Below are 27,897 nucleotides of genomic sequence, written 5' to 3' on the forward strand. Positions count from 1 at the left end.
GGTCTCTAAGGGCAATTTTTCCTGCTTAGCTAGAATAACTGAGTCAATCGCCACACTCAGTCTCCGTAAGGGCAATGTGGATGACGGGGACCTAGAGTGGTGATCCTCTATGTCCCCCTTCTGAGAGCCAACACAAAATAACAACCTAGCCCAGAAATTCACTGATGAAAATTTTTGTGCTTTTAACATTCCTTTGTGGCATGTTATCTTTCCTCCTGGACCAGTGGTTCCCAATCTTTCCTGAAATTGAAAGCCATTGGATGGACGGCTTTTAAAAACTCCTATGCCCAGGCCCTACTCTAAATGGATTGAATCAAATTCTATGGGGAGGAGTCCAGGCATGAGTATTTTTCAAAGCTTCTAGGGTGACTCCACTGACTAGGCAAAGTCAGAAATACTGCTTTAGAAGACTGTAACACATCTAAAACAGAAACGATTTTGAGTAATTTGTTCTTACATGTCAAACTATACACAATACATAGCACAGAGCTTTACTCTGCTTATACGTCTTTGTTGAATAATATACAAGTGAATGGATGGACAAATAAATTAGTAAACTTAGCCATGATATACAGCTGAATGTCCTAGAAATTGAAAAATAATATAACGCCTCTCTACTATTTTTATCTCCCAAATTAACAAGATTTCCTCGTTGCTTTAGCTATTCAACTTCCTCCAAGTTTTTCTTGGGAAGACTGTTCCCATTCCATATGTGATAGGCCTTGGATGGAGCATTATAAAGAGAATATTTTTTTTTCAGATCACACTGAGATGATCTGCATGGTCTATTCTTAAAGTATGAGTGATTGGGGTTAAGAGCTTTTTTTTTTTTTTTTTTTTTGAACCAACAGTTCACATTCCTATCTGAGGTAGGAAAAACTCAAGCAATTCTATCACACCAGGTGGGTGTCCTACAATCTAACCCAATTCCAACGGTATCTACCTGGAGATGGCATCAGATCCTGCAGGCTAAGGCACTGCCCCAACCACCTGAGATGCCAACTGCAAGTTCAGGGTGTTAACTGTGCTTTTGGCTGGTCAGTTATCAATCAGAAGTTCCCATGATCTCCTCCTTGGGTTTGATGAATTTAGTAGAAGGGCTCACAAGACTCAGGAAAATAGTTTACTTACTGTTTACCTATTTATTATAAAAGGATATGATGAAATATACAGATGAAGATCCAGATGGAAGGGAAACATAGGGTAAGGTATGTGGGAAAAGGCATAGAGCTTCCATGCTCTCTCCAGACAGTCACTCTCTGTGGACCTCCACATGGTCACCAGCCCAGAAGCTGTGTGAATCCTGAACTTTGGGGATCTCTATAGAGACTTCATTCTGTAGGCATGATTGATCGATCATTAACTCCATTTTCATTACCACCCCCACCCCCCATGAAGTTGACTTTCATGGTCTACTCTCCATGTATGAGTAATTGGAGTCAAGAGCTTTTTTTATTTTATTTTATTTTATTTTATTTTATTTTATTTTATTTTATTTTATTTTATTTTATTTTATTATTTTTAGATTTTATTTATTTATTCATGAGAGACACACAGAGAGAGGCAGAGACATAGGCAGAGGGAAAAGCAGGCTCCCTGTGGGGAGCCCAGTGCAGGACTAGATCCCCGGACCCCAGGATCATGACCTGAGCCAAAGGCAGATGCTCAACCACTGAGCCACCCAGGTTCCCCAAGAGCTTTTTAAATCAAAACCTCACATTCCCACCCCTGATACCAGGTCATGCACAAACATATCACTTTGACTCTACTGATTGCACATGGAAGAAACCAGGCCCAAATTAAATGGAAGGTCACACACTTCCCATGCTTTTGGGTTTTTCCTCAAGACAGAGAAAATAGTATAGTAGGTCTATGGAACACAGTATGGACATCATTGTCTTCCCTAGGTGTCAAGATGTTGATAATGAATGATATTGTTCCTGTCCTGATACTTTTCATCTTCTTGATGTTCCCGGAGCCATCAAACAGTACTTCAATTACAGATTTTTTTTTTTTTTAAGTTTTATTTATTTATTCATGAGAGACACAGAGAGAGGCAGAGACATAGGCAGAGGGAGGAGAAGCAGGCTCCATACGGGACTTGATGGAAACTCTGGGATCACGTCCTGAGCTGAAGGCAGATGCTCAACTGCTGAGCCACCCAAGCGCCCCTCATTTGCAGATTCTAAGGAAGTTTTTAGAATTGAATTTTGAACTGCTGTAATATGTTAGTGATAAGTGCTGAATGGATGATAGAAACTTAAGCTTGGAAATATTTAAGTTAAATTCAAAAGGTATTTCTTTTTTTTAATTGTGGAGTACAAACCACTACATTTAGCATCTGCCATTGAATTTTGAACAATGACACTATAAAACACAAAGCATTTAAATTTTACTATAAAGACCTTTATTAAGAGGAAAAAAAATTTGTTTCTTATTTTATTTTATGCCTTGAAGGACCTATAAATATGGAGGTTCTTCTGAATCCAGGGGAGAGGAATTCTTATTTTCTCACTGCTCTCTCTCCCTACACAATTTCCACCATGTCAATCTTGAGATGGGGAAAGGGCTAGATTTTTGCTACTCATAAAAATGATGAAGGGAAGAAAGAAAACAATGGCTCAGAGGAAAAGGATGCAAAGAGTACGAAGCAATGCTTGCTAAAAGGTTCCTAAAAAGCCATGTAAAGACATCCAATGATATTATCATTTCTTTTACTTTCTTCATAGATTTTCTTCCAGATCCCTCTGATTGTACCTGACAGGTGCTCTCAGTTGCAGAGGAAACAACATCACTGTGAGAAAGTTGTACAGAGCGGTTGGCAATCAGCACGCACTGTAAAGTTGTGTAGGGTGCCAAAATGTCATTAGTGCCCTCCTTAACACCAGAAACAAGTGGAATGGATGAAGTTACTTCCAGGCTCCTTTGCAGGGTCTTGGGCCCTACTGTGTGGGGCTGCTTCCTCCTGGGAAGGTAACTATCACCCACTCCGGCCTGGACTTCCCACCAAGGACAGAGCCTCAGGGATAAATCTCTTGGACTACAGCCAAGATATGCGGATTTTTTTGCCCCCCAGCCATGGGGGGGGGGGAGTTGCAAGCGCCTTGGGTTTCAGAGGTAAGGCGGGAAAACACGACTGGCGATCTCCTCCTCCCAGGGACCTGGGGAGGCTGACTCCGGGTCTCCTGTGCCTCTCCAAGAGCGTCCAATTACAAAACCACAAGAATCCCCTCAGGGGCAGCTAACAGCCCGCGTGTTCTCCCTCTAGCCCGATCCAGGGTGCGGGGGGCTGTTTCCCTATTTACACTCTGATTTACCCCCGTGGTCTTTGCGGAGTCTCTCGGGCTGCCTTAGCTTTGCAAACCCTCCAGTGGGTCACAGATCCTTGCGAGGTGAGGGCTGGAGGCGGAAGCGCGCAACAGAAGGGGGGCGCCTCGGGGGCTCCTGCACACCCTGCAGTCCTTCCGGGCCCCTGGGCCGGGGAGCCCAAGTAGCCCGCTACGGCGCACAGAGGATCCGCGCTCCCTGCGGGGCCCCGGGCCACGGCCCCGGGCCCGCGCCGCGTGGCACAGTCACCGCCACCAGGGGCTGGGAGGAAGGGTGGGGACGCAGCGACGCCAGAGGGGACAGGCACCAAAGGGGAGGCGGCGAACGCAGAGAAAGAGGTGGGGACGGCCGCGGAGGGGGCGGCGGGAGCGGGGTGGGGCCGGGGCGGGCCCGGGGGCGGGGCTGCGGGGCGGGGTGCGCCACAGCGCCCCCTTGCTGCGCGCTCCCCGCCGTGCCCCCGGGCGGCGGGCGGCTGGGGCTCCGCAGCCCCTTTGTGTGCGACGCGCCGGCCGGGAGGAGCGCGGCCCGGACCCGGCGGAGGCTCCGCGGGGTCCCGCCGCCCCGGCCCGGTCCCGGCCGCGCTCTCCTCCTCCTCCTCCTCCTCCTCCTCCCCCTCCGCTCCTCCCTCCTCCGGCCCCGGCCCCCAGACCCGAGCTGCAGCCATTGGGCCGCGAGCAGCCCCGCGTCCTGCCGCGCACCCTACCCCGCCCGGCCCGGGGCGTTCACCCCCCCACCCCCCGCCCTGTCCCCCTCTTCATTCCTCATTCCTCCCCCCATCCCAGGCCTCCAAGGTGGAGAAAATAAACTAAAAGCAGAGCAACTCAGAGACTCCAATAAAACGCCCAGGACCTAGAGCCCGAGCGCGAGCGCGTGTGCCGGGCGGCGAGGGGCGCGGGAGGCGGGGATGGGGGGGCGGGCGGGGGGACAATGAGCGCATGAAGTTACCTGCCCGGCGGCGGCGGCGGCGGCGGCGGCGGCGGCGGGGCCGGGAGGCGGCGGCGGAGCAGGCTGCGCGCTCGGCGCCGACGGGTGCGCGCCGCGGCTTGGGGGAGAGTTGAGCGCTTTTCCCCCCTCTTTTTTTTTTTTCTTTTTTTTTTTTTTTTCTCCTCTTCTTCTTAAACAAACCACAAACGGATGTGAGGGAAGGAAGGTGTTTCTTTTACTCCTGAGTCCAGACACCTCTCTCTGTTCCGTCTAAGCTTGTTTTGCTGAACACTTTTTTTAAAAAAAGGAAAAGAAAAGGAGTTGCTTGATGTGAGAGTGAAATGGACGTAAGATTCTATCCACCTCCAGCCCAGCCCGCCGCTGCGCCCGACGCTCCCTGTCTGGGACCTTCTCCCTGCCTGGACCCCTACTATTGCAACAAGGTGAACGCTCTGCTTTTGTTTCCACCGTGTTCTTGCTGCTGGATCCCGGGAGGGGGGCGGCGGCGGCGGCGGGCTGGCCCGGCTGCCGGGGCGGTCGGCGGAGGCCGGTCCCGGGCGCGCTCGGCTCGCAGCCCGCTACAGCCCTGCGTGCGCTGGGGTAGTAGATACTGTGCAGCAGCTCCGGGGGTTTGCCAAACACCGCGATCGTGCGGAAAGTGACACGATTTGCTCGGATCCTTCCCTTCCTGCTGTTCGCCACGAAGGCTCCCTGCCTGGGTTTGCCGGGGGGCGTTAAAAAAAAAAAATTAAGAGAAACCCACGGAATACTTTGGGGGGTGTGTCTGGGGTCCGGGAACGGAGGCAGAGAGTAAGAGAAGTCAGTTTATTTTCTAGTTTCCCCTCGTCCCTCCCGCCCTCTCCCGGGCTGCGGGGACCCGTGGCACCGCTTCCCTGAGCGGGGTTAGTTGCCAGCGGAGCCGCCGCGAGTCGGGGTGCCGGGACCGGGGAGACGCCCCCGCCCCAACCCCCGCCGGGAACATCGCCCCGCAAGCCTTTTGTTTTCCCGCGCCCTGTGGGACGCGGCTGTGCGGGCCGGGGTGCACGGGGGAGCCGCGCGGGGACGGGCACAGCTCCCGCTCGGGGGTGCGCGCGGTCACCGCAAGTTTGTTGGAAGCCGGACGAGCGCGTCGAGTTCCCGTCCGGAGCCCCGGAGCTCCAGCGCTCCCGCGGGGCCGGAGCAGGGTCCCGGGCCGGGCTGCACCCCCGGCCCGGTGACCCCAGGTGCCAAGGCCGCGGGGCACCCGAGCGCGGCCGGCCGGGCGGGTGGCCCGGGCGGGGGCGGGGGCGGGGGCTCCGCCGGTCCCGTGGACGCAACGGTCCGGGGCTGCGAAGGGGGGGGGGGGGGGGTTGGTCTCGGCGCCTCTCCAGCTCTCGGCCCCGGGAGGGAGGGCGCGCGGGGCCGGGCCTCCGGGAGCAGCCGCGGGGCCAGGGCCGTGCTCGCGGGGCTTGTTGGACGGGGGCGAGCCGCCCGGCCCGGGAGCGTCGGCGGGGAGGACCGCGTTCCCCGCGGCGCGGGGCGAGGGGTCGGGACGCCCAGCTCGCGCCCCACCTGCCCGGTCCTGTAGCCCCTGCGAGCAGTTCCCGGTCAGCCCCTCCGTGAATTCCACCGGATGAGTCGTTGGGACTCCTAACATTTGCCTGGCGGCGAGGCATCATCAAACAGCTCTTTTACGCGGTACAGAGGTATTTAGCGCGCTGCCTCCTCAGCCCCCGGGCTCCCCACCACGCCACCGCCTCGCAGCCCCGAGCCTTGGTCAGTCGGGACACACACACACACACACACACACACACACACACACACTCTGCGAGTTAAGTGAACCACAGCTCCAACTCCGTGCAGAAGCTCCTTGATGTTGTGCACAGTGCAAAGCTCTGTACAAGGGATGTGCTGGATGCCTGTGATGGATAGGCAGGTCTGAAACGAAGGACACGTAGGCTTCTTCTGCAAGGCAGAAAGGCTTTTTATCATACAGGGAGCTCTTGAGCCAGAAACAGGTTGGAAAGCTCCGGTAACTTTGGCAAGAGAAGTTTGTGTGATGAAGTTTCATTATTTGTTAGCAGCATTAGTGCTTTCATTCCAAAATCTGTTTTGCTTTTCCAAGCAAGTTATTTTGTGCTTGTAACGTTCTATTTTGCTCATATAACACCGTTACCAGTACTAATACAAATGATAAAGCAGCAGACCTATCGTGGATAGTAAACACATCCTCCAGCGTAGTAACCAGTACCAAAAAGTCAGAACCATTTTGGCAGTGAAACTGGACAAATCTTATTAAATTTATCGGTGATTTTAGGCTCCAAAAAGAAGGTAATGACTTGGATACACATTTCACTTGTCATTCTTGTGATAGTAGGGTCAGATTTAATTTAAAAGTTAAATGCTTTGGAAAATCAAGAATTACTTCAATATATTAAATCATTTTCCAATTAAGTGCCTTAAATAATTTTCGTGGGTTGTGCTGTGAATTGAATAAATTAATTTAGAAAGTCTTCAGAATTTCTTTACTAGCTCATTGAAGTTCCTTTTAAGTCCCCCCCGTGTATGAGGAGCAAACTGTTCTTTTTAAATGCAAATTAGCCACCCTTTCTATAGACTAGTTGCAAGTCTTCTATTTAACTTATCCAGGGAATAATGGATTTTTAAAGATGCAAAGTCATGATATACTTCTAATAGTAGGAAGAGACTTCATGGAAATGCTTCAGGAAGATCGCCTTCCCCTGCCTTTCTCTGTATAGCAGTCTATCAAATATATTTGTCACTGATCCCCAATTATATTAAATACACTGAGTAGGTTTGGTAGGCCCCAGAAAACCCAGACACTAGTTTTTTCTAATCCATCATGATCAGCACTGGTACACAATTTCTGTCCAGCTTCACTATTTTAGTTGCTTAGAAAGTAGTCAAGTAGCCTTCATTTTTGCAGTGACCCAAGTGGATTTACAGGGATAGGGAAGATGAGCAGAAGTTTGGAAGATGTGAAATAAGAAATCTCTGTCTACATTTAGTAAACATAAGTTGGATCAGACTTCCCTAAAAGAGCCAAGACAGCAAAGTAAACCTTGCGTCTTTGAGAGGTGTCATGAATATGTGGTTTATTACAAGAAACAGTCACTTTGTCAGGTTATTTGTTTTTAATAGGGTGATAAGATCATACGTTAATAATTAGCTTTACTTTAAATCTGTCAACACTTTTATAGTTAAAGTTGGTCTGCTAAATCCCAGTGGAACCGGTATCTTTATGTGCTTCAGGATCATGCAGTTGTGACTATAGTTTTCCCACTGACTTTTTTTTTTTTCAATGTTGGAAGAGACCCTAATCCACAAAATGAGTAGCCTCTTCCAGAAGCTTTCCTAAACTAAAAGGAGGTTGTGTCACCCTGCTGACTCTCTCTGGCTCTAAACGCTACTTGCATTTTTCAGTCAATAAACTCAGGAGGAGGAATTTTTTTTGGAAACCGTTTAATCCACTGTTGCTCTATTGTAAGGGCGCATTATGTTTTGAACACATCACTATGCAAAGTGGCCTCCATTTTCACATAGCCCATTGCGGGAGAAAAGTGAGAACAATGCGGATGATGTTGGTTATGGCAACGGTGCGAGGCATCTCTTGTACAAACAGCCAGAACGGATGGCATGCTGCTGTATATAGGTCAGCCTTTGAAACAGCAGCGCAGCCCTTAGACTGGACAGATGCATGCAGGCTGAAAGTAACAGCCTTCACCTCTTGGAACTTAGAGCATGGTTACATTTCAGACACTGAGGGACCCTAACATAGTCAGTTTCATCTAATTAAGACTATTTTAAGTAACGTTGTATCCCTTAAGTGAAATTACATTTAGGGAGCCCATAACTGGAGTGCAGTAGGAAGATAGAGTCCTATTTTTTTGTTCTAGTGGAAGATGTCAGAGCATCAGTTTTTAAATCTATACCTACGGAGTAATAACAGCTCCTTTCAGTTTCTTAGTGCAGTGTCATTTGTAAAGATTGTTTTCACTGATTTTATGCTAAATTGGGACAAAGAAGTGGCACTTTTTCATTTTTACAATGATGTGATGTGTTCAGTTATTGCTCAGTATCTGCCCACATGAGGAGCAGTAATACAATGATGTTATGACATGGCTAATCACAGGGATGCTGACCTCTGCCAGCAGTGGGAGAGGAAATAATGGTCTGCACTGTTCTCAGTGGTTGCTTTTGTCGAATCAGGTCCTGAATCTTTCTTTGGTTGGTTTAGACATAGGGAAGTCCAAGACACAAACCCATGCTTAATACATAGTTATATACAGAGTAAAGAATAATGGCCGTTTGGGATGTTGGGCTTTTGTCATTGAAATGAAGAAGGACAGTGTATAATCTTTTCCTATAAACATAGGAAGAAGGACCTATTTGTGATGAACTCAGCATTGAAATGTCAGGGCTAAACACTCAATAACTTTTGAGAAAAACGAGATTCTTTGTTGTCTCTTCTAAATCTCCTTTGAGCTTATTTTCCTATTTAGTTAGAGCATTATGTCTCATAGTTAAATGTGCCAGAACTTACCACATCTAAAATACAGGATGTGCAAGTACATTAAGGTGGAGTCATTATTCCTACTTTAATTAATAAGTGTAAGAAAAAAAAAGAGGAGGGGATGGGGAAAGGAGGAGGAGGAGGAAGGGGAGGGTTATAAGCAATCTAGAGCATCATGCTTGATTAGTTCTCTATCCACCTCCATAACTTCTAGGACTTCAGTAAATTCATATTTGATACTTGGAACATCATTAGTATGATTAAAACTCCCCTGGGAGCTTTACTGGCTGGATCTTCCTTAAGTTTTGAGGTCCTAAAAATGTGGCTTAAATAGAATTTTTATAGGCGAGAAAGAGCATAAAACAAGCAATCATACGGTTTTGACCGCTAAATCAGATATTCTACAAAAACCTCAAATGTAGCTATCTTGACTTTGTGGGATATTTCACTGTCACAAATTCCAATTTTAAGTGTCTATGCAAAAATTATAGTTAGGGGTTTTAGAGAGATCAAATGCTACTTAGAACATGGGTTATGGGGTTTAGTATTCTCCTCACAGTTTATCATATATCTTTACAGTTCCTGAATGATGATAGTAAGCAGTGTTTTAATGTTTTGCTTACTTAGAAAAACCAAACTGACAATGAAATATTATCTTAATATACTGCTTATTGTAGATCTTTTTTAAAAGACATGCTCACAAGGGATGTAAGAACAGGAAAGAAGTAAGACACTTGAACCTGGAAGACGATGACAGGATAGTTTCAAGTTTAACAGTGGCTTCCTTGGGATTGAACCTATTAGTTTCAGCGTGTGGAACTATTTTTGTGGTCATACATTTTTTGGGATGGGCTCAATTCAAGAGAGGGTAACAGAGAATTGGAGGAAAGTTTTATTTAGCTACAAAGGATGATTTATTCTAGTGTTTTCCAACATTTTGCCAGGATACTAGAAAGTTGAAGATACCCTGGAGGTATTTCTCTACTGCTGGTGATCCTTCCTGTCCTGATTCAAAGCCTGCCCTCAGCAGCTGGTCTGTCTGTGTGCCTCCTGCCTCACCCCTAGTTCCCCCACCCCCCCTTCGCAAGCACCTCCAATCCAGCCTGTCGCCCTGGCTTCTCCCCGCCCCAATCTTAAATTGAACCTGGGAGGTCTGTCCCTTCTAATGGGAACTCTCCACTTTCTCCTCAGGAATGTGACTCAGCATTGTGATTATCTTGGAGAGCATGCTCCCTTTCCTGGTTGTCACCGTTGTTACCATCATCATGTTGACATATCCATTCTTCCTCCAGTACCTGACCTCATTTTCTGGTTAAGGAAATTGGAATCTGCAAGTCTTTGGGCTCATACCCACTTTTTTAAAATCCCAAATTAGGCTATTCTTCTTTTCCCTACTTCCCCTTCGGAATGAATGACATAAGATCAAGCAATAGATCAAGAAAAAATAGATAGGATGCTGTGCGGGGAAGTAACCATGGCGGTCATTTCTAAGCTCTCATAGTTTCCTCCTTCCCCCCACATTTTAAGCACAGTGTATTTAGAACTTGGGAACAACCTCTGGAACATCCCTTTTTGAGTAGGAAATCTTTATTTAGATTGTAAACTAGTAGGAAAGTGGGACTGTGGTCTCCCGATCCTTAGTTGGCCTACAGTAAGTTAGGTGAGTTATGTTTACAGAAAGTAAAAGGATTAACAGACTAAAGTGTCCTCATCAGAATATGCATGGAGAACAGAATAACATGGGTAGAGTTGGACGCACAGAACTTACTTAACTAATCAATGTAGATAACTTATCCTACACTTTAGCTATTTGAGCATGAATCTCAAGGTTCCTGAGAAGTCGTGACATAGAATATTCATCTCGTACCTCAATAAAAATGAAATGTAATGATCATGACTTGATTACATGGTGTTAACAATTATGTTTTAAAAATATTATCAGTTGTTTAAGATGAAACTTGCATTGTATACAACCAAATCCAAGAATCTAAAATTGATAACCATAGGAGAAAACAAGATTGTGGTAAACCGTAGTTAATAAGTACTGTGGCCCCAACTGTAATTCTTGCCTGCAAGAGGCTTCCCTATGAAGCATCTAAATGCTTCAGTGCCACCTTGTTTGCTTAAATTGAATTTAAGCAAAATTCAAACACAGGAATATTTTACTTTTACCAATTTTTAAGATACTTTCTTGCCTTTTCTTTTACTTCCACATTGGTGTTATTGATATATTCTTCAATTACTGTTTTCCTTCAAAGGTGCGCTTCTCAGGGTCAGAGAGCCTATGGTCTCCATTGGTTGACAGGCCCCGCAGTCGATAGTGAATCGTGTTAAATGGACTGTCCGTTAGGAAGCGGGAGTGCCAAGGTGATACAGCTTGCATCTGCCCTAATGAATTTGAAAATTTTTGTTTTAAACCATGCATGCCAGGATTCATCCCGAAGAGCAATTTCTCATTAAAAACAGTTGAGTTATAAACTGCTTAGAAATGTAGTTTATAATGGAAGTGCCAACAGACTGTTAATTATAGCTGTTCTTCCATAATACTTTGAGACATGGAATTCACATTAACCTGAATGAGCTTTTCCTGGTTATAACATGTTTCTCCCTATAGCGTTCATTTTGAAAATGGGAACATTATATTACTCTGTGCTTGGATGTTGATGGTGCAGCAGAAAAGACCAGAAGGAAGATAATGCCAGAAAGAAACCCCCTGCTCTTTCATGACAGGAGGTACCAATATTTTTCCAGACCTCTGTAGTTTGGTCTATGGCGAGTTTGCATTATTCGATGAGTAATTTTAAAGCCAACTTTTAAAAAGCTATCTTCAGATTTCCATTTTACTCATGAAAAATCATCATTTATACATATTTATAATACCAAGGTTCATGAAACCAATGTTACTAGTAATGCTTTTCTGTTTGTCCGTTTTGGGCTTTGGAGTTTTAGATGGCTTCCGCTTTAACCAAGTATTTATTGGTTTTCATTCCTGAGTTATGTGCTTTTATGAAACTATCCTGAAAGGACTCCTAATTAAACTAAGGCTAAGGTTGGTTGATAAGAAGCTTTGCTAGTGGCCAAGAAAATAAAAGTATTTTGAGTTACTCGGTAGACCTACAAGTTACACGTATCTGATCCACACCGGTGACAATGACAGCTTCTACATAGAAATCCATTGAAATCTTGGAGCAACTTTCTGGGGGTTAGCTAGTCAGAGAAATTAGTGTTGGTTGGGGGGGATGGGTGGGTGGGTGAGTGTGTGTTTTCATGTATTCCTCATGTCCTGGATATATTTCTGGCCATAAATGCATGAGAATTTATCATAAATGGCAGAGTCTATCAATGTGTACCACAACAACAAGGGAAATCACGCTAGCTAGTAGGAATGCCTCATTACCATTCCATTTTAAGAAACTTAGCCATATGTCACAGGAGAAGATGCTTTCCAATGTGAGGGCTTTCATTGGGCATATCATAACTTGATAAGATTAAAGAACTAGAGCTTTCTGAGGAAAACCATAGGCCTCTCTGAAGAAAAGACTCCCTTTTGTTCAAGAGTTGAGATGAAGACTGAGGGCCCTTAAACCGGTGTTGACTTACTCCCTAGGTAAAATAAATATAACCACGCAAAGGACACAATCCCTCCCGCTCAGTTTTCCATCCTCTTTAGAAGCCTGACTTCGTTGTGTCTGGTAGAAGTTCTGACGCTAAACCTTTAATCCACCTGTGTGCCACCAGTCTGCCAGGTAGCCACTAGAGAAAATAATTTATATGTGTCACCGGGAAGTCTTACAAGAATTAAGGAGTCAACAGAGGCAGATTATTTTGAAATCCTGTGGTGAAAGACATTCAAAAATTCAAACCACGGTAGACCTTAGAAAAATACCATATTGTCGGCCCACTCCTTGTATTTCCACTCCTCTAGGGGCATAAATGTATCTTCCGAAGTTGGACACCAGTGATTCTTTCAGCCTGGGAGTGACAAGGGTAACCTTTTGTAGAGGGTCACAGGTGAACTGGGGAAAGCTGGCCTGTGCGGTAAGTCTGTAGTCCCCTCCGCTTTCATCCGTCGATAAGCTCCTCCCCCCAAGGGCCTCTTGCTCTGTCTCCATGTGGAGAACCAAGGCTGCCCCTCCTGAGAGAGGCTTCTGGTGGGAGTTGTTGCCTGTTGTGCAATGTAGGAAGGTGAGCTAAAAGCTGAGTGTAACTGCTGCAGAGGGAATGCCTTCTTAGAGTTCCTGACTTCAGGGAAGCAAGCCTGCCCCCTCTGTACCTCCCCATCTGATGGATGGGTCAGAGATGCAAAATACAGCGTGCAAGATTAATTACCGAATGTATCGACTGGGTCTAAAGATAGTCCAATTACACTGAAAGCGTGTCTGTGCACCACCTGATTTTCTTAAGTCTTTTAACTCAATTAAATGGTTAATTTAAAAAAATGATGGGTAAAGTGTAAGATTCATTGGCGTCTCCATACGTTGTAAGAACCGGTTCTTCCTTCCTAAGCCAATAGGCCTCGGCCCAAAATGCCAGCAACAATTGTATAAAGAGAAATGTTAATAATAAAGAGTCAGGATAACCTTTCAACAAAAAGTATATTTTATCATTTGGCAGATGCAGCCATGAACATTAATCATAGAAACCTGCAGATAGTAGAAGCTTAATATCAAAGCTAATGATTTATTTTATGTTAATGACTTTCTGCCAGGGCATAAAAGACTGTTCATAATGGACTCTCCGCGCTATGTTCAGTTACTAAGGCTAATGGGATAATCTTTTCTCTCCCAAAATTAAGCTTTTTGAAATAAATTATGCTGTTACTTTTCAAGGTAACTCTCAAAAATTTACTGCAAAACTAATCTTTTAAGAACTGCTTAAAGAAATAAAGAGGAAGAAAAATCCCAAAGCAGCTTTTCTAGTTCATGAGCAGTCTTACTTAATTAGAGAAAGTTTGCATGTATGCTAATATCCCTGAACTTGTAATGCCAAATGGTTGTAAAGTCAGCCTTCAGTGTCCCACCTTATCTGCCTTGTGAGAGTCAGCCCCTGCGGGTATGCCCCACAACGGAACACATTTTTGTTGATTACCAGCCAATAATGAGGGGAATGGTAGTAAAACATGGGTTGTTCACTGGGAAGTTTTAAAAATCATGTTTACAATTAGTTATAACCAACATTATATTTCAATAAGAGATAATTTGCCTACTAAAGTTCACATAATGTGCTAATCATGTCTAGTGGTTAATAAAGGCCTCCTACCTCACTCCCCTGATGGCTATAAAAGGCTATTATATTCATGGCAGGAGTTCAGGTACAGCTGCTGTGTGTTAATAATGCATCATTGTCCCACTAATCAACACACCAAAGGTCAGCACCCCTAAGCACCTAAACCACCTATTCTCTTTCCAAAATATTTATTAACACCTTAAAAGCGTATCTGTTCATTTTCCTCAGCCCGGAGTCCGTTAATTCCACTCCAGGCTACTTGTGTGATAAAGGTTTTGTAACCTGAGCTAGGTCACAGAGGAGATGAATATACATTCACACTAATTTTCTCCCATAAACATGTTTCCCATTTCCACAGTCAATGACTGAATTAGTGTAGGGCTGTTACAGCCATGAGCCCCTTTATAATTAAGTAGGTGTGCTTCCAACGTGAGAATGTTTTCAGATTGTGTATGTTATTTAAGGAGACGTTTTGGAAGAAAAACAACTTTTCAGTAACCAGAAAATCAGGCGAAGTCAACGGAGCCAGTCGGCAAATGGGAAGGGATATTTATAATCTAAACAGACAGGAGTCGGTGTTAGTTTTATAAACCCGAGACAGTGGTGAAGTATTATTTGCTTAATTGTTCTCCTGGCATAGGAGAGCAATACTAGTAAAAGCTTCTTAAACCATATTTTCTGCACACAAAGAACACATCCACGTGGGATTTCCATTTTGCTAGAAAATCGTGCAAATCAATAGGCTAGCGCTTATCTGCATTAAAATTAGGTAGACAACAATTTATAGGCACCGTGATAGTGTCGTTCTCTTGATACCCTCGGTTAGTGTTTAAGATAATCCTTGCTTTTGTGTCCTCAGAGAGAAGCCAAAATGTTAAGTGAACAAGATCTCGTTTTTCCATCTTGTATTATTGTCTCTGGTTTCTCTTACTCATTTTGATAACCCTGCGTGTGTGTGTGTGTGTGTGTGTGTGTGCGCGCGTGTGCGTGCTTGCGTGTGTGCGTCTTCTGCCTTTATGATTTGAGAACCTTAACTGTTTTAAGGGGGGGGGGGAAGAAATGAAACTCAACTATGTTTCCATCATCAAGAGAAATGCAAAAGGCAAACCAGGGGGAGGAGCTTGCATTTGTGCAGCACATAACGTACAATGGTACATTTGTCATGCTTTAAATATATAATGCCTACAATAAAATATGTACAGGCGCAGTTGTGATCTATGAAGTCCCTGGCTCCAGTGCCATTGTTTGTAGTCTCTACGGTTGTCATACATTGTTCTTTGCACATCATACCCTTACAGCAGAATTTGACACAATTTCTAGCTTTCAGCCTGCACCATTTTCATTGCACAATATACATGAGTTTGACAGGGTGTGTTGAGGAAAACTCTGGCAAGCAATTGATATTTTGAAGTGGCAAGCGTTTCAGCAGCTGCCTGCTTGTGAAAAAGGAATGATAAGATATACTGTATTGTTAGTTTCAGGGAAAGCATTAAGGTTTAAGCTCTGTAAAAATGTACACATTATTCGTCAGTGGCGAAGCAAGTCTTTTATGTTTTTTAGAGCTTAGCTCGCTGGCTGATGTGAACTAGAATGACATTGGTCAGTAAATGAATAGGAGTACTTTGAATTTGAACTGCTGCCAATTTTGCACCAACAAAGGAACTGACAAAAGAAAGATTTTATGTGAAATGCAAAGCACACCCAATGTTTTGGGGGCGGGGAAAGGAAAGGGGAGAGAGAGAGAAAGAGAGAGAGAGAGAGAGAGAGAAAGCCACAGAGGAGAATAGTCTTTCACATGTACTTGCGAGGATACCAAATAGTTAAAACACATCCATTTTTCATGGCTCATCAGCTACAACCTGAGCTGTTTTATCTAATGTTCTTTAAAAACCTGTTGTAGACACATAGGCTTTTAGAATTTGTTCATATGGAATTTAGAGCGTTGTTCTAAATATCACACTGTGCCCTGGAGGCCTGTTGGCAGACTCTCAGAGTTGCCCACTGCTGGAGTCACCAACTCTCTCTCTGGTAGTGGGAAATTATAGTTTAATCAGTTATGGCACTTTCAGCGTGTGACGTTCATTAGCGAGGCAATTTGTCATGACTGCTAATGGTCAGAATGCATCTGCTCTCTCAGTTACAGAGCACGATAAGGAAGAAGACAAATATTTCAATATCTGATACTATTAACTTGTTTCAAATTTGTAATCCAAGGTTAGTTGCTCCAAACAGACACAGCAGCAGATTAACAAGCATTCTCTATTCAATTTCACTGGGCCCTGTTTTTAGGGATTTATGACTGTAAAGCACACTAATGTGCTCTTATGAAGGGCACAGCCGATGATTAGATGTTCAACAGAAAGTAAGTTACGAGCAGAGTACCTTCTGGGTTCATCTGGAAAGAATTTATGTGTATAATATTTTCTATAGAGCTCCGTAAATTGAAAGGTTTGATGCATGCAATATTTCTGACATGCTAAAGATTCCTCTGATGATTTTTTAAAAAGTCACTTTCCCATTGGTTTATAAACTGGCCAGTCACTTTTCCAGTGAGATTAGTGTCCCGATCTATTAGAAAAGTTGTAAAATTCTAGTGGAAAACTTGAGAGTGAATTAGTAACGTCACGTTCCCCCCCCACCCCGGCTGCCCCCCACCCCAGCACACTGCTTTTTAAGATCATTGTTCATTGTTCTACATGGGAAAAGTTAAAAAGGATTCTGCCAGTTGAAAAGGCTGGAATTTTTTTTTAATGTATATCTCATATTTTCTGGATATTACATCACATAGCTTGCCAGACAAAATCTTTTTGACACATTTTCATTTTTAATGAAAGGCCCTGAAATTCAGAGCATAATGATTTCTTAGAAACTGAACCCAATCTTGGTTAAAAAAAATTCGTTCTTGCTAGTAACAAAAGCTGTTACTGTTTAAGTTCCTGTTGAGCGGTTAGTTGGTACGCTTCGCTGAATGTTGTCAAAAAGGCTTTCCTCATGATTGACAACCCGGCAGGAATGTGAATGGAGATTTTAATTGCGTATCATGTGTGCATATCAGAGCGAGCGAATTCATGACTCTGCTTAGCTCCATATCTCTGCAGGTCAGCCGTGCCAAAAAATGCTCTTTTATGTGCAATTTTTCCAAAAAAAGAGAAAGGTGTGTGTGTGTGTACTGAAGTCATCCGTTATTCATTTCTAAAGTGAAACACTTGTGTTCCCCTAGCCTCAGAGTTTGAAAGTGGAACAAAAATCCATTTTGAGATTTCTTTCTTTTACTCTTTGCACTCACACTTGGATGATGTAAATTCTTTTGAGTTACAAGTTGGGAAAAGTCTGCCAGAACATATTTTTCTTATGGCACTTGTTATATGAAGTGTGTTTATCTTTCGTTTTTCCTTTTTTCCCTAAAGAGTGCTTTGAAAAAGAAAGAAAAAATGTAAGCCAGCGGAAAAAGTTACTGAGGTCAATTGCCTTTCTATAACTTGCAATCTTTAGAAAAGGTCTGGGGGTGGGTGGGTGGAGAGGCAGAGAGATATTTCTGAGAGGTGGTAGGTGCATAGAGTTGCATCCTAATTTTGGTTAAATATAGCAAGAATGCAGCGCCGATGGTAAAATGACATTAATAAGTGCATGAATGTTCATTTCTTAGAAAAATAACTCCTCTGCCGAAAACGTAAAGGTCAAAGTTTCACTTCTGCCGTCACTTCTTTGCCCAGATGCAGTGGTGGTGATGTACCGTTTATCCTATTGAGATGTCTCACCCCAACACACGTGAGATCTTCAAAGTGGGGTAAATCTTACTTTGTACAGAGACTCTGGCGACACCGACCCCCGACCGCTCAAGACCTTATTAATGTGAAAACAAAACAAAACAAAATGTGTGATGAATATGCTTATATAATTTTTCATTGGCGTGATGTGAGAACTTGGCATGTGGGTTGTAAATTTACTGCATAGCTACTTTTCTGTGTCATTTTGAATAGGTGAGAAAAAGATTAGTGCCAGGGTCATTTTAAATAGAACCAGAAGAATAAGTAGGGGAATGTTGAAAAGATGGTGACTTTATAGCCTTAGGATATCCCATGGGACTTAACTTTGTTCTGGGCTCTAATATGTTATCTCAACACATTTTAGAACATATCAAATTGCAGGCTGGCCATTCAGCCCTTCCTACGGCATGCGGTGCAGGGGGATTGCTGTATGAAGGCGCTGCTGTACCTTTAAAACGCCGAAGAAGAAAAATCTATTTTATTTTAAAAATCTAGCCTTATGTATGGGTGACATTTTTCTAATGTTATGGAAGACTATTTTGTACTTTATACGGAGAGCTCAGGCAAGGAAAAATCTATTTACAAAATGAAAAAAAGTGCTCAGCTGAATGCATTTCACTTTTAAAGATGATATTCTGGTAATGAACTTTATCAAGCAGAGAACATTTCAGTAAAAGTATGAAAGTAGTTCCTATTTCGGTTGCCTCACTTAAAGGCTGTGTCACGGTTTCCATTATAACTTCTTATTTTCAGGTAGCTCTAATGCAGTCCCCATACAAATATTTGCACAGGGATGAGATGAGAATATTTGAGCCTAAGAAGTAGACTTTTTTTATTTAGAATGCACTTCTAAAGAAGCGTGGGGCTTTGTTAATGAGGCACATTTAATTCCTTCTTAGAGGTTGCAGAGCATTCACTGGACACCACCTGCGTGCAGAGCTCTATGCTGAGTTTTAGGCGTGAGATGAGGAGGCCGTGGTCCTTGCCTTCGTACTGTCAGTTGAGGGAGGAATGCAAAGAACCAGGGCAGAGCTGTGTATAAAATGATGTGATACAAAGTCGGTGCTGACAGTGTTGGAGGTACAGGAGGTGAAGTGATGGATTCAAGTTGGGGAAATCCAAGCTGCTTCCTGGAGGAGGTGGTAATTCAGTTGGCCTTAAGAATTGGGCCTCGAGGGACAGCAGAATTACTCCTGCTTTTGTGTTATTTCTTATATTTCTACCTCTTTTCAAAATGACTTGAAGCAACTGAAAATTAAGAAGCAATGCGGACAAAAAGACTATTAATAGCAACCGCAGAACGTTGTAGCCCAGGAAACGGAGACACAAGCAAACTTCTTAGCTTAGGTATTATCACTATAACTAAACATTAAATTTGGCCCTTGCTCTCTCATAGAGTAAAAACAGAAACATACTGAGTGACAGAATTTGGATTACCTGAGAGACATGTGAACACCACTTCGTCGTGGGTACAAAGTTCTTCTCTAATAAAAGGCTGCAAACGATGGAAAACGAAACACGTGGAGGTGACACATCATGCCTAATGTAAGGGTGATCTGTTGTGGCACCTTGGTTGAGACTGAGGGATCTGTCTCGAGACATAGGGCATGATGGACAAGGAGGGGCTCCCCGGAATGAGAGCGCAGAAAGAACCATGGACAACTTTGGATGGAGGAGGATGGAGACAGACCTGTGTTTTGGGAAGCTAAATGTTGTCAATCTAGAGAATGGGTGGAGAACGTCCAGTGGAATTCAAATGGCTGTTGTTAGTGGGCTCAAGCCCTAAGAATGTCCCAGAGGAGATTGATGACCTGGGAGGAAATTACCTGATAAGGTGAAGAATCAAGTATTGATTTGTTTTCAATGACTTTTGGAATCAGAGATGAATGATAAGCTTTTAGAAGTTTTACACTTCAGTTCAAAGGTTGAAGTCTCTTAAAATCTAACTTTTTAAAAAGATTTTATTTATTTATTTGAGAGAGAGAGAGAGTGTGTGAGAGAACATGAGGGAGAGGGAGAAGTGCACTCCCAGTTGAGCAGGGAGCCCAATGAGGGGCTCAATCCCAGGACCTTGAGATCATGACCTGAGCCGAAGTCAGACGCTTAACCCACTGAACCACTCAGGCACCCCTCACTTCTAACTTCATCAGGAGCACAGAACATTGTCTTCTACCTGCAAATTCTTTTGTTAATCAGTGTTAACAGTGAATATTAATGCTGTGTATATAGTCTTAGAAATATACCCGCTGACCTTCCTTCCAGAGTTACTAGTGATTGCTTTCCTGAAATTCCATGTTCAGTGATAAATATGCATAGTTATCTGTAAATTTTGGAAATAAAAGTGTCCAAGCATAATCAGAAACATCTGTCAGCAGTTTTGAAGGTACCCATGCTCTTCACTTATCCACAGAGCAAAGTCCTCAAAGTTTTTGTGGAAGTGTCCTGATGAGTTTACACCCCGAGGGGCTGGAGGACAAATCCAGAAAAGCCTCTAGTGTCTACATAGGTCTGAGAAGACTGATGTTCCGTCTTGAAGAAATACATGGGTTTTATATTATATACCGTAACACACCCATGTCTATTTAAATATCAATATGATACTGTAAATCACTTACCATTGTGTCTACTCTATGTTCCAGGAAGACAGTCTATGTTATTCTATAGTTCTACTTGGCATATTACTCTGCTCCCAGGGGAATGAGTTTGAGAAGCATGAAAATAATGTAATGGTCTTTTGTCCTTAGTGTTAAGAAATAGTTTGGAGGCTTTGTAGAAGTCTACCTTGTTTGGTCATCTCTCCCACAGAAAATGGAACATTTGGCCCATGCTTACTCTTTCCTTGACTCTCACTAATGTTCTATTTTTTTTAATGTTCTATTTTTTTATTTTTTTTATTTTTTTAATTAATTATTTATTTATTTATTTATTTTTTTATGATAGTCACAGAGAGAGAGAGAGAGAGAGAGAGGCAGAGACACAGGCAGAGGGAGAAGCAGGCTCCATGCACCGGGAGCCCGACGTGGGATTCGATCCCGGGTCTCCAGGATCGCGCCCTGGGCCAAAGGCAGGCGCTAAACCGCTGCACCACCCAGGGATCCCCTATTTTTTTATTAAAAAAAAAAACAAAGTACTTGATGTTAGTCTAAAATGGAAGAATATTTAGCTAGGACTCAATCATTGCTGGTGCAGAGGACATAGTGATGTTCCGAACAAAGGGAAGAATGGAAGGAGGTCAGATATCCAGTGTGTGGATGGAAGAGAGAAATCCTGTAGTTATAGCCAAACCAGATGGTGCTCAGTGATGGAAGGAGGCAGTCAAGAGTGGGATTATATTTTTAGGCATTACTGTATAACCTAACCTGAAAATAATTTGAAAACTCCAAGAAAAGGCAAAGTTGAATGATTGTGGTGAAGGTGGGGGTGGGGCAGAGGTAGGTGTATAGGGGTCAGAGCAAGACTTCTAACAAGTGAATGAGCCTTGGATCCCTCCCTTCCTCTCTATGTCCTTCACTCTCACCCTTTCTCCCTCCTTCGCTCCTTCCCTCCCTTCCCTTCCCCACAGGCAGACATAATTTGTAAGATGATTGACATTATTTTCAAGATTCCTTTAAGCCTATTTCTTAGATGACATTTTACTAGTGCCTTCCTACCTACATCCTCAACTGCCTGCAATGGGCTTCTATTTTGGGGCAGCCCTTTCTTTTACCTTCTCCATCATCAGTGGAGTTCAGTCCAGTGGGCTGAACTGTCTTGAAAAAATAATTCTAATTATGCAGGACAGAATGGATAGATTTTTTTTTTTTGATGTGCGTATGCAAGATTTCCTAAACAAATGCCAATCTACTAGATACCCATAGCACCTGACAAATCAGAGTTGGCTGGTTTGGTTCTTTTCCCTTACTTCATTTAAGCCTTAACCTGTTTTTGAAATGAGTTCTGTATAAACAGCCAGGCATGTGTAAATAATGGATATTCCCTTTGAGGACAAAAATTTGCCTTTTCTTCTAGAAACTCCATTTAGGCAGATGAAGCCTCTTAGATTCCTCCTTTACTCAAATCAAGGAGCTTTTCCCATACTGAACATCTTTTGAAGTTTCATCTGAAATGGCAGGCTGGGGGAATGAATGCTGTGTATGTCTGTAGCTTATATACATTCATTTACAAGATCCCATAAAAGTGGGAAAAAAAATTAATGAAAAAGAGAAGTAGATTCCTTATATTTGATTCTTAGCCTATTTCTTTATGGGTTCTGGAGCCCATGCTCCAGGGTCGCTATAGATCTAGCTCCCAGCAGCATGACATTTGCTAATATTGGTTAATTTATTCATTAAGTATTTTCTGAGTGGTTACTGTGCATCAGGAACTGTGCTAAGTGGTAGAGATAGAAAAAGCAAAAAAAAAAAAAATGTGTGCACTTACAGAGATAGCAACCTTAGATGTGATATAAATAATTGCATTTATGGAATATGGATGAATGAGAATCTAGTGGACAACTTTAATATTTGATCTAAAAACTACTGATACTAAGCTCTGAACACCCCATGTTCATTTATGCATTCACCTCTTCTCGCTCTCTTGCTTGCTTGCTTTTCTTTCTTTCTTTCTTTGTTTTTCTTCCTCTTTTCTCCTTTCTTTTTTTTCTCTTCTTTCTCTCTTTCTTCCACAGTCTAGATGATCTGGCTGAGAGTAGAACCAGCATTCCTTGCCCCATTTCTTGCTAGGAGAGCAACTGATAACCTATGGGATACGGTAACTTGGTAACTTAAGCCAATAGTGATTGTTTTATGAAGTAGCCAAAGGAATGAATTTTTTAAAATTGAAATTCTAATCATGCAAATATTTAAATCTTTGGAAATTTGAACTCTGGATGTCATTCAGAGATAAAGAATGGGGTTTGTGCTCAATACTTGTTAAAAATGCTTTCATGGACTAAAGTCAGTTGCTTAGCATTATTTAATACCACTTTTACATTTGAAGTTATTCGTAAGTTCAGGATACTTTTAAAATGTTAAAATAACAAGTGTTTATTTTGTTCAGGTTTATCACAGTGGAGTTCCAAAGGTAAACACCACCGTGCGTTTTAAAATTATTTTTCTGACAAATACAGCATATTCTGGGAGACCGTCACTGCAGAAATTGCTTACAAAATAATCCTGTGAATCTCATATTTTCTTACGATCCCATTCCTTCCCCTAATATGGTATGGAACCAGACTGCAATTACACTTTCACAATTACTTTATTATATGGCTTGAAATATACTCCTGAAGCTCTTATTACCTTTTCCATACACCATTTGCACAGACCTGCTGATGGCTGTCAGCAGTGCTTCTGCGGGACAATCAGCCATTCTTAGCGGGTTGTGTTTAAATTCAGAGCACCACAAATAGAAAGCACCTCTCTCTCTTTGCTGATGAATTTTTAATGTTTAAGTATTTGTAATAATTCCAAGGACTTTATTATAACAGCCTTCAGAATTAGGCATGTGTGTTTTAGGATGTTGGATATTTATTTGTGATCTTTGTCAAAGAGGAGAAAAATGAAAACAACACAATATTAATAGTGTGTGTCTGTAGCGACCTGAGCATTATGTCACCCAGGGTTAGAACTCCTTTTCCCTGAAAGAGGTTGTTTAAGATTTTCTACTTCAAATAATTCACTCAAAAGCTCTTTTCTCCATAATTGCATTTTATCTGGGGGAAAAAAAAAAGACTCCACTCCACTCCATGGGTTTAAGTGGAAACTGGAATGCCATATATTCAAATATGGAATATATTTACATTTAATAACAAAATCAAGAACCTTTCGTTTACATTACAAAGAGAAATAGTCTTCTTTCTTAAAAATCCTGTGCTTAGGGTCTTTGAGAGTCTTCTAAATAGAGATTTGGTTGACTTTGAGAGCCATACTATAAAGTCTATGATCCTCTTTAATGAATTTGTCTTTACCACTTTATTTTATTCCCAAATTGTACTTACTTTAGAACAGCTATGTATTAGACCATCTCTTATAAGGTTATGACATTTAAAAATATCTATTATAAAAAATAGTTGAAATATAATGACCTTATGTGTATCTTGCTGTCAAGTGCCACTATAGAGTGATTGTTTTCCCCTTTGAAAAATTAGACAGACTTGAGCCCAACACTAATACCTTATGAGTATGTACTGTATTCATGTAAGTCTATGTCAAATGTTCAGAAATATTCAGATAATTGATTGCATACCTCGATTGCATTCAGTGCTTGAATTTATCAACATACTTTTTGAAATAATTGTCATTTGGTATCTGTCTTCCAGGTAACCTCTTTCCTATTTCTAATGATTGGTAATGATAATAAAATCAATCCATCAAATGATCCTATTTGTAAAGCTTAGCATGATAGAAAGAGGAGGAGATGAAGGACTCCAGTGCTAAATTACAGAATTAACCACATGATGTGGGATGAGTTACTTCTCATCTTTTCTCTAAGACAAGAGGCTCAATCATCTCTAAGATTCTTTCTTGCCCAAAGAGTCAGGAATATCCATTGATTTGTTAAATAGTCAATTCCGTAATATCAAGGTCTTGAGAATAAAAGCAATCAGAGAGCCATCTCTGTTACAGATACCAAAGTTAAAAACCTAAGGGTGTTGTCATTTATTACGTATCATGGGACTCATCATAACTCCATCAGTTTTGTGACTAAAAGGCACACCAAAGTAGGTTTTCAAGGAACAAAACTTTGAGCAGACATTTAACAAGGCTCTAACCAGTTCCACTTTACCATCTAATAGAAAAAAGTCACTTCTTTAAAATTGAGGTAGACTGAGCCATTTTGACTACGTGGCAACCAGTGTTTATGAAAGTGGTGAACGATAAAATGTTTCTCCAATGTTTCATTGTACTAATAGGGCAACTAATGTACCGTAAGGTAGGAAAGGAGTTTGAGAATCAGAAATTAAGGAGGATGCTCTAAGTGGATGGGCATTGGAGGTTCCAATGGGTCGTGCAGAACATGGGGATTTAGCTCAGGCTGAAGGAGCCGGCCAAACATCCATATCCAGGTGTCCTGATGAACTGAAACAGCTTCCTGCCCTCACTCAGAAGTTCATTATTGGGGAATCCCTGGATGGCTCAGCGGTTTAGCGCCTGCCTTCGGCCTAGGGTGTGACCCTGGAGTCCTGGGATCAAGTCCCACATCGGGCTCCCTGCATGGGGCTTGCTTCTCCCTCTGCCTGTGTCTCTGTCTGTCTGTCTCTCTCTCTCTCTCTGTGTGTCTGTCATGAATAAATAAATGAAATCTTCAAAAAAAAAAAAAAAGAAGTTCATTATCATCATTATTAGAATTCTTACATTGCTGTGACAAATCCTAGCACTGTTATTTCAGGCAACTCGAAAGGCCTTATTTTAAGTCAAGAGTGTCCAGGCTTTTAAAATGGGCCTTCCCAGGGGCGCCTGGGTGGCTCAGTGATTGAGCGTCTGCCTTTGGCTCAGAGCATGATCTGGGATCCTGGGATTGCGTCCCACGTCAGGCTCCCTGCAGTGAGCTTGCTTCTCCCTCTGCCTATGTCTCTGCCTCTCTCTGTGTGTCTCTCATGAATAAATAAATAAAATCTTTAAAAATTTTTTTAAAATAAAATGGGCCTGCCTACTATCAACTTACTACATCTCTCACAAATATTAATATTAGTAGGGTGCAAAAGGAGGCCGAGCTCCTGACTTAAAGTTGTTTTTGGTTTAGAAAAAAAGGAGTTTGTACTTGAAACTGAAAAAAAAATTAGAATAGTGTGAGAGAGGAAATATATTCTTAGTGCTAGATTTTCAGTGAGTTTTTCTTAGCCATTTTGTTCACATGCACAAGCGAATATTCTAGAATTTCTGACACTGCACTTGGAGGAATTAATGGGTCAATGCCTTCCAAACTAAGCTTCAGAAAGTTGAAAAAGGAATTTCCCATAGCTGTCCTACCATTTCCTAGCTCCTCCCGTGCGATTGAACCTGGCTGGGGAACAGTCTCTCAGGGATACATGAGGTCATATTTTGGGACGGCCAGTAGCTGCCCCCTCATTTTTTGACATTGCTCTTACCCCTTCTGCGTTAGCTGCCAGAAGATCCACTGCACCTGTGCTGGCTGCTTCATGTGATGTGTTCCCATTAGTGTTCCCCCGGTCCAGATAGAGCCGTAGTAACTTATCTCAGCAAAGGCAGCGATAAATTTTACTCTTTGATCAAAATTTAGAGGCCCATTGTGAAGGAATTGAGAAACAACAATGTGCATGGACAGACTTGTCTGAGGACCACCAGTTGAAGTAGCATGGAATATAATGTTTATAAGACACATGGAAGCGAACTGTTAAAATCAGTTGTTCATAAAATATCATGTTTGCATATATATTCTAAAACTTTGTCATTCATTTATTTTCAATTCCTCAAGAAAGCTCTGGAGCCTTTGCAGCCCAACCAGTCCCACTGTTCTACTCAGGCCACCACAGAGATTGGGTGCTAACTATCGAGTTATTTGAATTACATAGGTGGATTTTTGAGCCACTCTGGTGTAAAATGTACCCAGAAAAGCCCTCGCAGGGGAGCTTTGTGGAGCACCAGAGAACACTATGGGCAAGTTTTACTTCTCTGCACCTCTGTTTCCTCATCTGCAAAAAGGAAAGAATAAAACTCTTTCCTGTATGGGGTTTATGGTGAGGATTAAATGGTAGAAATTGCGTAAAGCTCCACCGAGCTGCCTGCACAGAACAGGTCAGTAACCACTAGCCGTGTTAGTGCTGAGGAGCTCACTCGGGCTGCATGAATGCGATGAATGCGGCCAGAGGACTGCATGCTGTGTGTGAACTCCAAAACTTCTGAAGCTCATTCAGGAGCCCCCCCCCCCCCCCCCCCCCCCCCCGCCGGTGGCATTGCTGTGATCACACCAGCACACTTGCGAACCTGTTAAGATTATCATCTTGCTTCAGTGGTCAGAACCTTCCCAGAGATGATGTAACTTTAGGGACCCTTGACCAGCAGGCCTCTTGAGCCTCCGGTGATCCCCCACATATGGCTCTGGGTATCTGCGGTCATAGTCCTAGAACCGAATTGGACACACCAGCTGCAGTTGGCCACAGTAAAATGTATGTCTCACCTGGGATTGTCTTCTAAATTTGCTCCCGTGATTCTCTTGCTTAGATTAATTGATCACCTTAATAAACTGACACTTTGGTTTCCAAGAGATGTTGGATAAAGAAGTGTCAATCCAAGATGCCTCTAGACTTGTGTACAGGACACATCACTTGGGCACAGAAGGGAGGGTGGGGCGGTTATCAGGGAATAGATAATGCGGAAATGAGCAAATGCACTTTACCTAGTTCTTTTTTTTTTTTTTTTTAAGAATTTATTTATTCATGAGAGGCAGAGACACAACACAGGCAGAGGGAGAAGCAGGCTCTGTGCAGGGAGCCGGACGTGGGACTCAATCCCAGGTCTCTAGGATCAGGCCCTGGGCTGAAGGCGGCGCTAAACCACTGAGCCACCTGGGCTGTCCACTTTACCTGGTTCTTAAGTTGTGTTTTCCTTGCACTTGCCCCGGCAGTGGTCACAAATCCACCACAAGAGTCAACAGAAGGTCTCTTTCTATGAAGCTCAGTGCCTCTAGCATTATTTTTATTTTCTCTAAAATTATTGGAAATTATAGGGGCATCTGGCTGGCTCAGTCTGTAGAGCATGAAGCTCTTGATCTTTGGATTGTGAGTCCAAGCTCTGATTACTTTTTTTTTTTTTTTTTTTTTTTAGATTTTATTTATTTCTTCATGAGAGAGAGAGAGGGGCAGTGATATAGGAAAAAGGAAAAGCAGGCTCCATATGGGAAACCTAATGTGGGACCTGATCCCAGGGCCCTGGGATCACACCTTGAGCCAAAGGCAGATGCTCAACCCCTGAGCCACCCAGATGCCTGAAGTTCTGATTACTTTTTTAAAAATTAAAATTACTGGGGTAATTACTAGGGTGCCTGGGTGGTTCAGTCAGTTAAGGGGCTGCCTAGGGCTTATGTCATGGTATTGGGGTCCTGCAATCGAGCCCTGCCTCGGGCTCCCTGCTTAGCAGGGAGTCTGCTTCTCCCTCTGCCCCTCGCCCTGCTTGTGCTTGCATTCTCCCTCTCTCTGTCTCT

General features: G+C 43.0%; 1 protein-coding gene and 1 long non-coding RNA gene across 9 annotated transcripts in view; one reads left to right on the forward strand and one right to left on the reverse strand.

The window, feature by feature from the left end:
• LOC140620372 (uncharacterized) overlaps positions 1 to 4,320 on the reverse strand; it is a 93,246-nt gene extending 88,926 nt beyond the window's left edge. For all 5 annotated transcript variants that reach the window (XR_012020174.1, XR_012020175.1, XR_012020172.1 and 2 more), the window contains exon 1: positions 4,273 to 4,320. This is a non-coding gene — a long non-coding RNA (uncharacterized lncRNA). The remainder of the gene's footprint in view (positions 1 to 4,272) is intronic.
• Positions 4,311 to 27,897, forward strand: part of TOX (thymocyte selection associated high mobility group box) — a 299,102-nt gene continuing 275,515 nt past the window's right edge. For 2 of the 4 annotated variants that reach the window (XM_072804539.1, XM_072804540.1), the window contains exon 1: positions 4,313 to 4,694. In XM_072804539.1, coding sequence (XP_072660640.1) covers positions 4,593 to 4,694 — 102 coding nt within the window. In that variant the 5' untranslated portion in view covers positions 4,313 to 4,592. Of the gene's footprint in view, positions 4,695 to 5,781; positions 5,937 to 27,897 lie in introns of those variants that run through there. The other 2 variants (XM_072804538.1, XM_072804542.1) reach the window with 2 other exon arrangements.

The sequence above is a fragment of the Canis lupus genome, chromosome 28 (genome assembly GCF_048164855.1).
Source record: "Canis lupus baileyi chromosome 28, mCanLup2.hap1, whole genome shotgun sequence".
Lineage (NCBI taxonomy): Eukaryota > Metazoa > Chordata > Mammalia > Carnivora > Canidae > Canis > Canis lupus.